Source organism: Salmo trutta, chromosome 4, assembly GCF_901001165.1.
Source record: "Salmo trutta chromosome 4, fSalTru1.1, whole genome shotgun sequence".
NCBI classification, from domain to species: domain Eukaryota; kingdom Metazoa; phylum Chordata; class Actinopteri; order Salmoniformes; family Salmonidae; genus Salmo; species Salmo trutta.
Genome location: NC_042960.1, coordinates 62,947,384 through 62,964,764, shown reverse-complemented (window position 1 = coordinate 62,964,764; position 17,381 = coordinate 62,947,384). Strand labels below are relative to the sequence as shown.

Sequence of the window (17,381 nt, the reverse complement as noted above, 5' to 3'; positions counted from 1 at the left end):
TCTATGTGGACTCTACTACAGTTTAACCAGCTCAGCAGTACCAGAGAGCCAAAACCCAGGATAGAGAGGCTGAGTGAATGTGGTCTGGACTCTGTGGAGGAGGGTAATTGTGTCAGAGACACTGTAGAAGGACAGAGTACCTGCCGTGTGATCCAGGTACACTCCTACTCTGGAGGACTGAGGGCCTGATACTTTAGTCTCAACATTATAGTGTCTGAAATAATAACCATCACTAGAAAACAGTAAACTCCAGGACTTGTTATTGAATCCAAATCTATTATCTCTCTCTGTTCTGCTGATGTCTTTATATGAGACTGCTGTAATAACATACACCCCATTCCACTCCACCTCCCAGTAACAGCGTCCAGACAGACCCTCTCTACACAGAACCTGGTAGTTGTTTGTGAATCTGTCTGGATGACCAGGATATGGTTGGACTTGGCGTGTAGTGGTCACCTTTCTGTTCCCTTCATACAGAGAGAGGTGTGTGCCTGCTGTGTTTGGGTCCAGTGTGAGCTGACAGGAATCTGGGAGAAGAGCAGAGCAGAGACCAATGAGGGGAGTTAGAACAATAAGTTAAGTCAGATACTGTATCTACCCTGTCTTTGATTAGAGCACAGCAGAGATCAAATCAGAGAAATATGAGGAGTCAGATAGATACCCAGTCTTTGATTAGATCTACTATTGCTATATATTTCTAGAGGGATTGTTAGGAGTGTCAGTAAAAAGAGACTGTTAGTTACTTCACAATAAAGAGACTCACATTGTAACAACTGTTCTCTGGTCTTGGGCTCTGGAGGCAGTACAACATCCACTATATTCACTACAGACACACAAACACATTGACAGAGAGAGGGAATGTTATCATCATACCATATTCCACATGTATATGACTAGTAGGGAACTTTCAATGGTCTAAAGTTGATGTTGTTATTATTTTCAACACACCTGTAGTGGAGATCTTGGTCCATTCTCCTTTAAGGAAGTCTTCTAGTTTCTCTCTCAGTTCAGACACAGTCTTACTCACATCTCCAAAGTACTGAAGAGGACGGACAACGATGCTGGGTAAGTCTGAAGATACACTGATACTGGAGAGAGACTGATAACTCTGAAGAAGGAGACAGAGACAGAGAGACACAGAGACAGACAGAGAGCGACAGGCAGACAGGCAGAGAGACACAGAGACAGATAGAGAGACAGACAGAGGGAGTCAAAGAGAGAACAGAACCAAATGATTTGAGGGTTTTAGGGACAGAGAGAGAGGCACAGAGAGAGAGGGACAGGACAACATAATGATTGAGATGAATAGTTTCACATGAAGTTAATTTCATATCACATGTAACAAGACAGTTTAGTTACCTGGAGGAAATGGATGTGATCCTCTGTGTGTGAGAGCTGCTCCAGCTCAGTGCTTCTCTTCCTCAGCTCAGCTACCTCCTGCTTCAGTTGCTCCAGGAGTCCTTCAGCTTGACTCACTTGAGCCTTCACTTGGGCTCTGATCAGCTCCTTCACTTCAGAGCTCCTTCTCTCAATGGAGCTGCTCATCTCAGCAAAGATCTTATCACTGACCTCTACTGCAGAGCGCTGTTGAGAGAGAGAGAGAAAGCAGGGGGGAAGGGGTGAGACTGACTTGTCATCCTCATTACACTAACACCCCTCCCCCCTCCTTAAATCACACCATACAATCACATTATACAGTACCCAAACACCATCCAGCACCACATTCCAACCGTACATCCATCCCCTCCTCTCCAGCCGTACAGACAGCCCCCCTGAGCCCCCATACCTCCTGAAACATCTCCACACTGTTGATCATTTTGGAAAACTCAAACTCAACCCTAAGCCGTCAACAGTAATGGCATTACCCTGGCAACACAGAAAAAACATGATGAACAGTCTGTCATTGCAGAAAACGGACACCCCTCCCCAACTCCCAGGTCAACCTGAGCCAACCAGCTATTGGTGTCCAGGGCTCCACCCTCCACTGGACGACCCATGACCTTTCCAGCACTGGGAGCTTATAGAGCACCCTCCACCTATACCCTGCCATGCTCTCAGCCCCCACAACCCCCTGCCACTGATGCCCCTTCACTCCCGCTAAGCTCCTGATGTGTCTAACCTTGACACTGAGGGTGTACATCACCTCTGAAAACTCCCCCAGGCTCAGAGTGTAAAAGGTCAGTAAGTCCTCTGGACTCTCCTGCCAGTCCCCAGTCTCTTGCAGTGGTGGAAACGGTGATGGCCCCTCCTCAGGCTGCTCCAGCCCCCTCCTCACTGGGTCAGACAGAGCCTCCTGGACCTCCTCCATGACTCTCCCCAGCAGCCTAAGAGACGTCAGTCCCGCCTGCTGTGCCAACTCTCCCCCACCGCCCGACCAGAAAATATTCACTAAGTTGCTCTGCAGGTCCACAAGCAGACCACCAGGGGGGTGAGAATGGCCAGTTTCTGCCATAGGGAGGATGCTGCCAAGTTGTTGATGATCAGCACCCTCCCTCTGTATGACACTTGGGAGAGGAGCCACCTCCACTTCATCAGCCTCAACACCATCACTTGTGACACTCCTTCCCAGTTCTTCCTAACCCACCACTCTGAGCCCAGAGACAAACCAAGCATCTAGAGCCACTCACAGCCCCACTGCAACCCCCCTGGAAGCTGTGGAGGTGCCCTGTCCCTCCATGCCCCACATAACAGAGCCTCACTCTGCCCCAGTTTACCTAAGCAGAAGACGCCCCCTCGTACACCCTCAAAATATTGTCCAGGGCCCGTAGGTCCTGCTCATCCCTAACCAACACAGACGTCAGCAGTGTATGCTGACACTTCACAGCCCGCTGCCTCATCTCCCCACCACAGAAGTTACCCACCTCCTCTCCCCACAACAGAAGTTACCCACCCATCAGGCTCCCCTCTTGTCCCCCACCATCCTCCTCCATGAGCTAAGCACATTCCTTCTCTGTCTACCCCCCTGGACTTCCCCCCTGATCAGTGCCTCTTCCCCAATGACAGGCAATGTTTCCTGGGATGAGCCCACCAAGCCTTTACCCACTGGAGTCTCTGTTACTACAGCAACCTGCGTCTGCTTATGTTGCCCAGCTGCAAACCGCCTCACTTCCACCAGCCCTCGCCCCTCCCCCAGTCTTTCTCTGCAGCCTGCGCACCACCACTTGGCCCTGCTCTACTCTCCTCCGTCCTGGTACTCCCTCCAGTAGCCTGCCCCATATCAGAGCTAGACCCAGCCTCTGTCCCGAGTCCTAGCCCCCGCTGCTGGCTGGCCACACTTCTCTGCACTAGCATTAAAACTCCCTCTCTGGATCTTATGCAAACTTCTTTTGCCCCAACTCCCCACACTCAAAACACAGCAAACTACACTACACAACCAAAAATTTGTGGACACCTGCTCTTTGAAGATTTCATTCCATATTCATGGTCATTAATATGGAGTTGGTCCCCCCCTTTGCTGCCGATTCAGTAGTCTCTACTACGTTAGGCGAGCTGGAGACACGGCAATTCAGACAGCTAGCGGGCCGGGGAAAATGGGCCTCCGGCGACATCGCAACGGAAGAACCTGTTGAAACCACTTTGGATGATTACGTCGGCAGACCAGTTGTGATGGATTGGCGGGGCTCCGTGTAAAGGGTCCAGGACAATTGGCAAAATAGGTAAAAGATACCAAAAACAAGTTAGTCCCATCAACGTAAGCTAAATATGATGTGGCTGTCTATGGTTCTGATTTGTGTGTGTGTGTAAGCGTGATCGTGCAAGTAGAAAAATATCTTGACTCACTGTACTTGTAGAGAAACACCAACACCACCCTCCTCTGTTTCATGTTGACTCACTGTACTTGTAGAGAAACACCAACACCACCCTCCTCTGTTTCATGTTGACAAAACGGTCTATCACTCTGTCATCAGTACACGCTTTTATTTGTTGTTGTCCTTGGCTACCTGGCTAAAATGCTCGCTAGCCTAACTTCAATTCATGGGCAATGTTAGCTAGCTAGTTAACATTAGCCTTCTACATCTAGCTACATATTGAACTTCCATCCTCTCAGGCCAGGGGCACAGCAATGTATGAATTAAAGGATGGATCCGAATTGCCGTTATAATCATTGGCCGGTATGGAGAATTAAGTATCTCCATCCATGACTAATTTAGGAAAGGGCCAATTTTAGCTAGCTAGCTAGCCACCAGAGGACAACAACACAAGGAGATGCAACAATTGAAGTAGTTTCAGTCCATGACGTCTGCTCTCAATGCGATTCGATAGGAGTGACGCCAAATTCCAAGGTGGCTTCCCTTGACACTTATTGGTGCTTCAGGTCCATTCATATTTGAACTCGCTCAATTTAGCTCAAAGCTGATTGGTAAAATGCTCACTGGCTTCCCTTGCATTCCATTCAATGCTATGGGCGGTAACAATGCCATACTTGTTTGGACCAGACAGCATCAGATAGATGGCCTACACGTAGAGAGACAGAGGAGCTGATCTACTACTCACAGGGATCCTCTCAGGATCCCTCACCCTTGACCCATCCTCCTCTACTTTCTTCACTGCCTCAGCATACGACACCTTCTGTACTACTCTGACTCTAGCCACCTCAACCTGCCTCTCTCTCACCGGACACTTCCGATCCCCAGCAACATGGACACCCCTACAGTTGACACACACAACTTTATCCACCAAAACTACACAGTCCTCTATCCCATGACCTCCTGCACACTTCCCACATATTGGAATCTCCCTCCTACAAACTCCTGCAACATGACCATAAACGTTGCACCTGAAACAGCTCAGTGGATTCAACACAAAGACTCTAACAGGATAACTGATACATCCTAACATGACTTTGTCAGGTAAAGACTCAAAACTCAAAAGGACTGACAGTGACTCCTCTGTTTCACCACGCTCACCACCGTGTCTGTGTTGTACCAAACGGCAGGCAGCACAAACACCAGGAATCTTCAACTTCAATTGCTCCACCTCCACACTTAACACTCCCCCAGAAATCACTCCTTTCAATGGTGTCCTGTTCCTAAGAGCAAAGCAAGAAACAGATCTTGACCCAAGTTGCGTGACACAGAGCGTCCACTCCGTCTGGTCAGAAAAACAAACAAATATCACAAGTCCACTACAGGTTACCTTCACTGATTCAACTGCACCCAACTCCTTTCCCACCCACCCTGAAACCACAAATGGATCTGCCAAAAGGTATGGATCCACTTTCTCCAAAAATGTAACTCCTACTGCACCAGATTCTTCTTTATCATGTCCATTGATGCCAGGCTCTGGTTCTGAGCTCTTCACCACACCTTCTACCTCACTTAACTCTCCTCATTCATTTCCATTTCACCTCCAGAACTCAGTCTGGTGCACGGCTCACTCTGTTTGATCTGGAATTATAACATTTCAAATGTCTCTATTCCTTTGAAAGTTTGTGAGCGTCATGTTTGCTGTTCATTTCTGATTGTTTATTTCACTTTTGTTTATTATCTATTTCACTTGCTTTGGCAATGTAAACATATATTTCCCATGCCAATAAAACCCATTTGAGAGAGAGAGAGAGAGAGAGAGCTCCATGTTCATGTATAGAGGACATGAGTCAATCATGGTTACTCATGGTTATGAGATGAGGTAGGCCCACCTGCGACTCCAAAATCAGTGTCGGCCCACGGCCCAATGGGGATTGTCCTCTTCGTTCTATTCTCTGGAAAGAGTCCAGACATCCTGTTCCCAACAGTGGGGTCAGTGGGATTGGAGAGGGGCCCCTCTCTCTCTCTCTCTCTCTCTCTCTCTCTGACTGGAGGAGAGAAGTGAAATGGTGTGACTCCTCTGGTCAACAATACTCACCTTGAGAGACTCCACAGCCTGTTGGAGCTCCTTCAGCTCCTTCTCTCTCTCCTGGAATCTCTGCTGGACCTTCTGCTGACTCATCCCCAGCTGCCTCTGTGGAGAATCACTCTTTAATGAGCTATTGTGATAGAAACATGACATACTTGCCTGATTTATTTGATATTAATCGTATCTTGTTGCAGCTAGTCTGGGTTTTACTAGAGATAGTCTGGGTGTAGAGGACATGGGTTTTAATAGAGATAGTCTGGGTGTAGAGGACATGGGATTTAATAGAGATAGTCTGGGTGTAGAGAACATGGGTTTTAATAGAGATAGTCTGGGTGTAGAGGACATGGGTTTTAATAGAGATAGTCTGGGTGTAGAGGACATGGGTTTTAATAGAGATAGTCTGGGTGTACAGGACATGGGTTTTTACTAGAGATAGTCTGGGTGTAGAGGACATGGGTTTTAATAGAGATAGTCTGGGTGTACAGGACATGGGTTTTTACTAGAGATAGTCTGGGTGTAGAGGACATGGGATTTACTAGAGATAGTCTGGGTGTAGAGGACATGGGTTTTACTAGAGATAGTCTGGGTGTAGAGGACATGGGTTTTTACTAGAAATAGCTTGAAGCTGACAATTGATTGATGTCTCTGTGATAAACCAAACAGACACATTCCAGTCTATGATTAGTGATGCATGTGATACAACTGTCTCCGGTCTGACTGAGCCTGCATTCTATAGATTAGATTGTGTGTGTGACTCGAGATGGAGATAGCCTGAAGGAATAGAACAAACATTCCCTCCCCCCCATGTAGATAAACGTCAGGATGAACACAGGGTGGGTTAAAGTGTCTGCATGGGGGGCAGCCATGGTTGAAACAGTTTTAGGTTTGGTATATAAAGACTCGGTATTCTCTGTATGATTCAAGCACTCGGTCCGACAGTCAAGACTGTTGGATTGACAGCTTCATTATTGCAATACTTAATCAATATTAAATAAAGATGGTAGTTTGAAGAAATGACCGAGTCTCTCTCAGTACTGAATTCCCATGACACTATCAAGCTTTATTTGTCCAGTAGATCAATAGTATAGTCATGTGACATAGGGCCCATAGAGAGGCAGGTCTACAATATTGATGGTCCCTTTACAATATCATATTGATTTGTTGCTATGTGAATGATTATAGTTTTAACAGTCGGTGTACATGTATCAAGGAGTTGAGACTGAACTTTGGACTCATTAAAGGGCATTTAGAATGATAATGGTGTTTGACTTTAGAAAATGGTGATAGATTTGGAGAATCTGGGTTAACATATCTATATAATCAAGGTTTGTGTTCATATTTGTTCTGCCGTGGATCCATTTAATTTGAATGATCTCATATTCAAACAGTCTTAGTTCCTACTGTATCTTTAATAATTCTTTGTCTATCAGACAGTCACCAACAAGTGTTTCATTCTTTAATTTAACTAGGCAAGTCAGTTAAGAACAAAGTCTTATTTACAATGACAGCCTAGGAACATTGGGTTAATTGCCTTGTTCAGGAGCAGAACGACAGATTTTTACTTTGTCAGCTCGGGGTTCAATCTAGCAAGCTTTCGTTTACTGTCCCAACGCTCTAACCACTAGGCTACCTGCCGCCCTTGATGTTCTGGTCTTACCTGTTTCTCAGTCCTCTCTGCTGCAGCTGACACTGTATCATGGCCTTTATGTTCATCCATCACACACTGATAACAGATACACTGCTGATCGGTACGACAGAAAACCTCCAACAGTTTGTCATGATGAGAGCAGATCTTCTCCTGTAGTTGTGCGGTGGCTTTGACCAGCTTGTGCTTCTTGAAAGCAGGAGATTCATAGTGAAATTGGAGGTGAGTTTCACAGTAAGAGGCCAGACACACCAAACAGGACATGAGGGCTTTCTGCTTTCTGGTCCCAGTGCAGATATCACACGCCACATCTCCAGGTCCAGCATAGCACAGAGCAGGAGGGGGAGCAGCCTGGACTCCTGTCTTCTTCAGTTTCTCCACCAGCTCAGCCAGCATGTTATTTTTCCTCAGAACAGGCCTTGGAATGAAGGTCTCTCTGCACTGAGGACAGCTATAGACCCCTTTCAGAACATCCTGATCCCAGCAGTCCTCAATACAGCTCCTACAGTAACTGTGTCCACAGGCAGTAGTGACCGGCTCCTTCAGTAGATCCAGACAGACAGAACAACAGAAATTGTCCTGGTCCAGCAGAACTCCCTGTTGAGCCATTTGGATGGTTGTTCACTCTCACACAGACAGATGAGACAGAGACTCAGATCAGTTTTGTTTCCTCAGAAGAGAGTTTGTAGGAGGGGGAGGGACTTCCTGGTTCTGCCTGATGTGTCGGGTTAGAGGGAGTTAGAGAGAGAGGGGTTAGAGAGGGAGGGGTTAGAGAGGGAGGGGTTAGAGGGACTTAGAGAGACACAAACACAAACAGACCCCACAGAGCCCCAGGACAGCAACACAATTTGACCCAACCAAATCATGAGAAAACAAAAAGATTACTTGACACATTGGAAAGAATTAACAATAAAACAGAGAGAACTAGAATGCTATTTGGCCCTAAACAGAGAGTACACAGTGGCAGGATACCTGACCACTGTGACTGACCCAAACTTAAGGAAAGCCTTGACTATGTACAGCCTCAGTGAGCATAGCCTTGCTATTGAGAAAGGCCGCCATAGGCAGACCTGGCTCTCAAGAGAAGCACACTGTGCACACTGCCCACAAAATGAGGTGGAAAGGTGAGAGGGTGAGAGGGAGGGGTTAGAAGGAGCTTTAAATGTAATATAGAATAAATCTAATAATGAACCTTCTGGAATGTGAGTTATTAGAACAAAGGAAGTACATCAATTTAGAAAGTATTGACACCCCTTGACTTTCCCCACATTTCTAGTTCTTCTACAAAGTGGGACTTAAATGGGTTTAATTGTCATTTTTTAGTCAACGATCTACACAAGATACTCTGTAATGTCAAAGTGGAACAACTATTGGAGTATAAACTACCGGTCAAAAGTTTTAAAACACCTTCTCATTCAAGCGTTTTAATTTATTTTTTTACTATTTTCTACTTTTTTCTAAATTATGAAATAACACATATGGAATCAGGTACTGTAGGAACCCAACAAAAATGTTAAACAAATCATAATATATTTTACATTTGATATTATTTAAATAGCCACCCTTTGCCTTGATGACAGCTTTGCACACCCTTGGCATTCTCTCAACCAAAAACCATCAAACGCTATGATGAAACTGGCTCTCATGAGGACCCACACAAGAAAGGAAGAGCCAGAGTTACCTCTGCTGCAGAGGATAAGTTCATTAGAGTTACCAGCCTCAGAAATTGTTGTCCAAATGAATGCTTCACATAGTTCAAGTAACAGACACATCTCAACACCAACTGTTCAGAGGAGACTGTGTGAATCAGGCCTTCATGGTTGAATTGCTGCAAAGAAACCACTACTAATGGACACCAATAAGAAGAAGAGACTTGCTTGGGCCAAGAATCATGAGCAATGGACATTAGACTGGTGGAAATGTGTCCTTTGGTCTGGAGTCCAAATTTGAGATTTTTGGTTTCAACCGCCGTGTCTTTGTTAGACGCAGAGTAGGTGAACGGATGATCTCTGCATGTGTGGTTCCCACCGTGAAGCATGGAGGAGGAGGCGTGATGGTGTGTGGGTGCTTTGTGTGTAAAGCTTTTTTTTTCAAGGCAAAGGGTGTCTACTTCAAAGAATCTCAAATATAAATATATTTTGATTTGTTTAACACATTTTTGGTTCCTACATGATTCCATATGTGTTATTTCATAGTTTTGATGTCTTCCCTATTATTCTACAATGTAGAAAATAGTGAAAATAAAGAAAAACCATTGAATAAATAGGTGTGTCCAAACTTTTGACTGGTACTGTATGTAAAACAAAAAACAATGATTGCAAAGTTAAAACAAACCTTGCAACTCTACGCACAATGACAACTTCAACAATTTAGCCCCCCCCCTCCAAAAAATACACATTAACTTGAAGAACAGTGCAGATGCAAAATGTGGTAACAGAATGACGTCACAAAGGGGACAAACCCTCATTCTGTTTGACATTTTAAAGTGTACATCTGAGTCTCAGTGTCACTCTGTTACTGTGGAATTGCCCAGTTGTAAAAGAAAGTTCAGGATGGCAGCTTATTCTCTTCAACAATATTAAATGTTAAAGAGTTTTGGAGCTTCTTCATCAAAGCACTATTGAAACACAGTGTCAGAATGTTACAAATACACATTAAATAAAGGTAAAATAAAGTTTAATAAAGATTCAATAAAGCTTAAATCAAGGTTTAATAAAGGTTTAATAAAGGTTAATTAAAGGTTAAATAAAGGTCAAATAAAGTTTAAATAAAAAATATAATAAACAAATAATTCAGAGTTTGTCGGTTTGTATTTTTTGTTGATAGAATGCTGACCTCAAAACACTGGTATTCTGAGTTTTTGATTCCGGTTTTACGTCATTGTGCCAAGTCACAATTGCCTCCCTAAATTCTCTATTAGATTGGAATTTTCTGTTAGCCGGGAAATGCTGACCAATTTTTTTTTAAATCCCATATTCGAGCCGAATTGGTAGAATGCTCGTGTGCCTCTTTCAGCGCCTCTATAGCTTTACTAAACTTATCTTCCTCTAGCCCTGCTTTACGCTGAGAATCTGGTCCGTCTGTCTCCATTTCAGTAGTTATTATTATGAAACCTCTCCTGACGGTGTCCAGGGTGTTTCTTATCTTCCTCTAGCCCTGCTTTACGCTGAGAATCTGGTCCGTCTGTCTCCATTTCAGTAGTTATTATTATGAAACCTCTCCTGACGGTGTCCAGGGTGTTTCTTATCTTCCTCTAGCCCTGCTTTACGCTGAGAATCTGGTCCGTCTGTCTCCATTTCAGTAGTTATTATTATGAAACCTCTCCTGACGGTGTCCAGGGTGTTTCTTATCTTCCTCTAGCCCTGCTTTACGTTGAGAATCTGGTCCGTCTGTCTCCATTTCAGTAGTTATTATTATGAAACCTCTCCTGATGGTGTCCAGGGTGTTTCTTATCTTCCTCTAGCCCTGCTTTACGCTGAGAATCTGGTCCGTCTGTCTCCATTTCAGTAGTTATTATTCTGAAACCTCTCCCAGAGTATTGATACCCACTTCCCCAGAGAACAGTTAGGGTATGTGTGTCTATTAATTGGTCACGGCACTTAATACCTTGTATTAGAACCAATACTATAGCATCTGCAAGTGTATTACTGGAGACTACAGGTGACCTAATGTCTTATTCCAGTGTTACACATCAAATATCACTGTTGTTGATAACACACATTACCACATTTAATTTAAAATAGTATTTGAACACAGGTCTGTTTCCACATGCAATAAGCCTGTAACATCTTGTATGATCTTATCAAGTAAAGGTGTTTCAAATGGAAAGGCAAGTCTCACCGCTGAGAGGAAAACATCACTGGTCCACCTCTGCATCAGGTCAGCTATGTTGATCAGTACTGTCCCAGGGATGCTGGGAGCAGAGATGAACTCCCCTGACCTGGTACCACCTATGGAGTTGTCATTTTAATATCAGTTTAACCCCATTACTGCTATAACCCACATAAACCATGTTAATAGAATGAAATGGATCCAGGTTCCATTTATTCTACAATAGATTTACTGCCTGTGGAACACTTCTCCAAAGTGGTCTGAAAAGAAGATGACTGCAGGTCTGAATCCCAAACTAATGGAGGGAAATGGCACCATCTAATAAGACGGTATTTAGAGATATGAACCTTTCTATTGGGGTGAACAATCCCCTTAACATGCATAGTCCTCAACTAGGACCAAAGTCTTTCCTGCCAGGAGACGTAGCCAGGGTAACTCCTTCCCCTAATAGAAGACCAGAGGATTCAGTGGGGTCTTGTTTACCTGCAGGCCACCCTCTTGGTTCTAGAAGACCAGAGGATTCAGTGGTGTCTTGTTTACCTGCAGGCCACCCTCTTGGTTCTAGAAGACCAGAGGATTCAGTGGTGTCTTGTTTACCTGCAAGCCACCCTCTTGGTTCTAGAAGACCAGGGTGATGCTACTGTAGTCAGTGTTCTCCCTGCCCTCCTTCACCCTGTCACTCCTCACCGGGGGGTAATACAGAGACCTCAGGGTACTGCTGTTCTCATCACCTGCAGGGGACAAGAGTAATCATGCCTGATTCACACAATAGGGCCCCAACTGTATTTTCCTTTCACATTGTCCTTTCAAAGATGGTTCCAGAACTATTGCAACACAGAGTCAGAATGTTATAGATACACTTTGACATTGAAAGGGAACCATGATTAACTTCTTATTAAGGTATAGGGGGCAGTATTTTCACTGCCGGATAAAAAACGTACCCGATTTAATCTGGTTACTACTCCTGCCCAGAAACTATAATATGCATATAATTAGTAGTGTTCTCTATCCAAATCTACTAAGAATATGCATATTCCAGTACTTGGGCCCGAGTAGTAGGCCGTTTAATTTGGGTACGTTTTTCATCCGGCCGTGAAAATACTGCCCCCTACCCTAGAGAGGTTAATAATTAATACTTTTGGGTTGCTGATTAAAATGAAGCATAGTGAATGCTAATGAAATGTAGACTTTCTTTTCCAGAAGAGGAGGTTTCATTATCTCTCGTTGGAATGTCCCCAGAGACTGTGGTCTTGGGGAGAGCAAATGTATTCTGTTCAGTCTGCATATAGAAGGGAAGTATATGTTAATAAGGGTTGACAATTACTCCAAATGGATTGTGATATGTGCATTGCTGATTTCATTTTTGTTTTTGGTTTGATACAAATTTCACCAGATTGGGTCTGCTGGATTGTTGGGACTTCCCCCCAATGGGTTACAGTGCTAACTCCCTGATCTGTTAACTCTTCGGAGAGGTCGCCAGTAAAATAAGGCAGTATGAACCAAGTTTGAAAATGGTTTCAACAGTAACTGTATGTTGTTATGCTCTTTGACATTTGTCGTGGAGATTATGGTATTAAGACAATTGGGAATGTAATAATTTGTCATATAGTTAATGCTTGTCTGGATTTCCTCAGAAATTAACTGAAATAAACTGTTGTTCTGATCTGTCCTCTCTTGAGGTTATCATGAAAGGTGACATCAGTCTGTGTCTTAATTCATGGAAGGAATAATTTGACCACGTGTCAGAAGGCTCAAGGAAGCAGGAGGGTTGAAGTCAGGTGCAGGAGACACAAGTCTGTGAACACACGTTTTAATAAATAATCCACACTTGCCAAAACAGGTAGGGCAGGGCAAAATAAAATAAATACCCACAAACAGCCCGAACACACGCTGCCTCAAAACCCACAGGCAGAGGGGAAAAACACCTGTTCCCCAGACGAACAACCTGACGAAAACAATCACGCACAAAAACAAACCTACAACGAAAGACTAAATAACCCCCCCCCCCCACTAATGAACTAATACAACACAGGTGCAAACCTAAACTAGACCTGACCAACAGAAAATGAACAGAGGATCGGTGGCAGCTAGTTGGCCGGCGACGACGACCGCCGAGTTCCATCCGGGCGAGGAGGGGCGCCACCTTCCGTCGATGTTGTGACACCACAAACAGTGTGTGAACCTCAAAACCCTCCCTAACTGGCTGAAGAAAGAGCGACAAAGGCGTTCAATATGACCGTGTCTTGTAACAATCCTATCAACCGGGGTACGGGCGGCAGGAGTGCGCCATGAGTCCTGAGACAGCACATGTGGAGTGAGCATGGAGAGAGATCACGTTCAAACTTATTTCATGCTGCTGGTGTACTGGTGGGGGAAATGGACCAGACAGAATGGTGGTAGTAGCTCAGGTGAGAGACTTGTGTACGTGGGCCATCAAAGGCCATCAAATGTGACCGGCAAGAGTTACATATGTTCGGTTGGGAAGATTAACTGTAACGCTATCTGAAGAAGAACCAATGGAGATACGCTAGAAGGATGAGTGTCGGGAGAAGGGGGGGGTGGTCAACCGTGGCCGTAATTGTTTAGTTGGGGTGTCAGGTTTATTGATGAGGTCTGTACACTGCGAAATGTATAGTAATTGGACTAAGAATGCATTTAAATACTGATCTTTCATTACCATGCCACTCGCGACAGTAAAACAGGGATAAATGGGGGTTGTAAATCAGAAGAATTATTACTGATAAAATCTGGTCCCAATTATAAATGTACATTCTAACCGTGATTATGTGTGACAGGTTGAGAAGCTTGAATTAGAGTGGTAGACTCAAAGTAAAACACTAAGGAATGTAATTCTAAGTTTTGTATGATTTGGATAAAGCAAGAGAGAGTGCTACTTTCAAACTGTGAGGGGTGGGTGCACTGCTCGAATTTATTGGGTCTAGGGAGAGTTCTTCTTTCTAGAAACCTTATCTTTTAGTGTCCTCCGAGAAGGAGGTTATTAGAGAACACACTGGATGAGAGGGAGGTTAATAGAGAACTCACTGGATGAGAGGGAGGTTATTAGAGAACTCACCGGAGGAGATGGTGTCACAGTATCCATCGTGGATTTGAAAGGAGGACCAAGGCGCAGCGGAACTGTGGACACTCATGTTTCTTTAGTTAACAAAACAAGTAAAGTATCCACTGGGAAAAAAAACAATAAACAAAACAATGAACAGTACTCACGGTACGACAGGGTAGCAGGCTAAACCAAAAAAAGCAGTGCTCACCACAATTCCCCACAACCCCAAGTGACAAACATACTCCTACATATATGACTCCCAATCAGGAACAACGATCCCCAGCTGTTCCTGATCAGGAGTCACAAGACACAGAGAACATTCAAACACACAAGACTGCCACGTCCTGACCCCCAAACTACTACAACAGCTCCATCTGCTGGTCAGGACATGACAGTACCCCCCCCCCCTCAAGGTGCAGACCCCGGAATGCACCTAACCACAAAACAAAACACCAACAAACAAAATCCCCAACAAAACCCATAAACACTAACCCTTAAACAATAAGGGAGGGAAGGGAGGGTGGCTGCCGTCACCGACGGCACTGTGCTACACCCTCCCTCCCCAACCAACCTATCCTGGAGGTGGCTCAGGTGCTGGCCGTTCCAGGCTGTCGGGGTGGTCTGGCCTCTCGGGGCAGTCTGGGTAGTCTGGCCTCTCGGGGCAGTCTGGGTAGTCTGGCAGCTCGGGACAGTCTGTGCAGTCTGGCAGCTCGGGACAGTCTGGGCAGTCCGGCAGCTCGGGACAGTCTGGGCAGTCCGGCAGCTCGGGACAGTCTGGGCAGTCCGGCAGCTCGGGACAGTCTGGGCAGTCCGGCAGCTCGGGACAGTCTGGGCAGTCCGGCAGCTCGGGACAGTCTGGGCAGTCCGGCAGCTCCGGCAGCTCGGGGCAGTCCGGCAGCTCCGGCAGCTCGGGGCAGTCCGGCCGCTCCGGCAGCTCGGGGCAGTCCGGCCGCTCCGGCAGCTCGGGGCAGTCCGGCCGCTCCGGCAGCTCGGGGCAGTCCGGCCGCTCCGGCAGCTCGGGGCAGTCCGGCCGCTCCGGCAGCTCGGGGCAGTCCGGCCGCTCCGGCAGCTCGGGGCAGTCCGGCCGCTCCGGCAGCTCGGGGCAGTCCGGCCGCTCCGGCAGTTCGTAGCAGTCCGGCCGCTCCGGCAGTTCGTAGCAGTCCGGCCGCTCCGGCAGTTCGGGGCAGTCCGGCCTCTCCGGCAGTTCGGGGCAGTCCGGCCACTCCGGCAGTTCGGGGCAGTCCGGCCACTCCGGCAGTTCGGGGCAGTCAGGCCACTCCGGCAGTTCAGGGCAGTCTGGCCACTCCGGCAGCTCGGGGCAGTCTGGCCACTCCGGCAGCTCAGGGCAGTCTGGCCACTCCGGCAGCTCAGGGCAGTCTGGCCACTCCGGCAGTTCAGGGCAGTCTGGCCACTCCGGCAGTTCAGGGCAGTCTGGCCACTCCGGCAGTTCAGGGCGGTCTGGCCACTCCGGCAGTTCAGGGCGGTCTGGCCACTCCGGCAGTTCAGGGCGGTCTGGCCACTCCGGCAGTTCTGACGACTGTTGACTGGTGGGCAGCTCCTGCCCCGTCAAACAGCCCTTGTGCCCCCCCTAAAAAATTATTGGGGGTGCCTCTCGGTCTCCCTTACCCGTCGTGTCTCCCAGTCCTCGCCAGCCTTCTTCCGCTGCTTGGTCCTGTGTTGGTGGGGAATTCTGTCACGCTTGTCGTTGGAAATGGAGGACCAAGGCGCATCGGAAGTGTGGACACTCATGTTTCTTTAATTAACAAAACAAGTAAAGTATCCACTGGAAAAAAACAATAAACAAAACAATGAACAGTACTCACGGTACGACAGGGTAGCAGGCTAAACCAAAAAAAGCAGTGCTCACCACAATTCCCCACAACCCCCAGTGACAAACATACTCCTACATATATGACTCCCAATCAGGAACAACGATCCCCAGCTGTTCCTGATCAGGAGTCACAAGACACAGAGAACATTCAAACACACACACACAAGACTGCCACGTCCTGACCCCCAAACTACTACAACAGCTCCATCTGCTGGTCAGGACGTGACAGATGGAGGTTATTAGAGAACTCACTGGATGAGAGGGAGGTTATTAGAGAACTCACCGGATGAGAGGGAGGTTATTAGACAACTCACTGGACGAGAGGGAGGTTATTAGAGAACTCGCTGGGTGATAGGGAGGTTATTAGAGAACTCACTGGATGAGATGGAGGTTATTAGAGAACTCACCGGAGGAGAGGGAGGTTATTAGAGAACTCACCGGAGGAGAGGGAGTTTATTAGAGAACTCACTGGAGGATAGGGAGATTATTAGAGAACTCACCGGAGGAGAGGGAGATTATTGAAGAACTCATTGGATGAGAGGGAGGTTATTAGAGAACTCACCGGATGAGAGGGAGGTTATTAGAGAACTCACTGGATGAGAGGGAGGTTATTAGAGAACTCACTGGATGAGAGGGAGGTTAATAGAGAACTCATTGGATGAGAGGGAGGTTATTAGAGAACTCACTGGATGAGAGGGAGGTTATTAGAGAACTCACTGGAGTAGAGGGAGGTTATTAGAGAACTCACTGGATGAGAGGGAGGTTATTAGAGAACTCACTGGAGGAGAGGGAGGTTATTAGAGAACTCACTGGAGGAGAGGGAGGTTATTAGAGAACTCACTGGAGGAGAGGGAGGTTATTAGAGAACTCACTGGAGGAGAGGGAGGTTATTAGAGAACTCACTGGAGGAGAGGGAGTTTATTAGAGAACTCACTGGAGGAGATGGAGGTTATTAGAGAACTCACCGGATGAGAGGGAGGTTATTAGAGAACTCACCGGATGAGAGGGAGGTCATTAGAGAACTCACTGGACGAGAGGGAGGTTATTAGAGAACTCACTGGACGAGAGGGAGGTTATTAGAGAACTCACTGGATGAGAGGGAGGTTATTAGAGAACTCACCGGATGAGAGGGAGGTTATTAGAGAACTCATTGGATGAAAGGGAGGTTATTAGAGAAC

At 46.4% G+C, this 17,381-nt stretch overlaps 2 protein-coding genes across 2 annotated transcripts in view; both read right to left on the bottom strand.

Moving 5' to 3' along the window:
- On the bottom strand, positions 1-8,114 carry LOC115192823 (tripartite motif-containing protein 16-like). The gene is made up of 6 exons (XM_029751698.1): positions 7,493-8,114; positions 5,836-5,940; positions 1,360-1,584; positions 949-1,108; positions 764-823; positions 1-527 (listed from the first exon to the last, which is right to left on the bottom strand). The coding sequence occupies exons 1-6, from the start codon at positions 8,087-8,089 to the stop codon at positions 16-18; spliced, it is 1,659 nt and encodes a 552-aa protein (XP_029607558.1). The 5' UTR covers positions 8,090-8,114; the 3' UTR covers positions 1-15.
- Positions 8,115-11,929: 3,815 nt separating this feature from the next.
- The window catches only part of LOC115193063 (E3 ubiquitin-protein ligase Midline-1), a 35,828-nt gene continuing 30,376 nt past the window's right edge, over positions 11,930-17,381 (bottom strand). Inside the window, exon 17 of the mRNA XM_029752047.1 lies at positions 11,930-12,042. Within this exon, the coding sequence (XP_029607907.1) occupies positions 11,930-12,042 (113 nt within the window). The remainder of the gene's footprint in view (positions 12,043-17,381) is intronic.

Coding starts and splice junctions, on each gene's coding strand:
- LOC115192823 (XM_029751698.1), bottom strand. CDS start 8,089: ATGGCTCAACAGGGAGTTCTGCTGGACCAGGACAATTTCTGTTGTTCT. Junction 1,109..1,359: donor ATCACATCCATTTCCTCCAG/GTAACTAAACTG, acceptor CTCCTTCTTCAG/AGTTATCAGTCTCTCTCCAG. Junction 824..948: donor GACCAAGATCTCCACTACAG/GTGTGTTGAAAA, acceptor GTGTGTCTGTAG/TGAATATAGTGGATGTTGTA.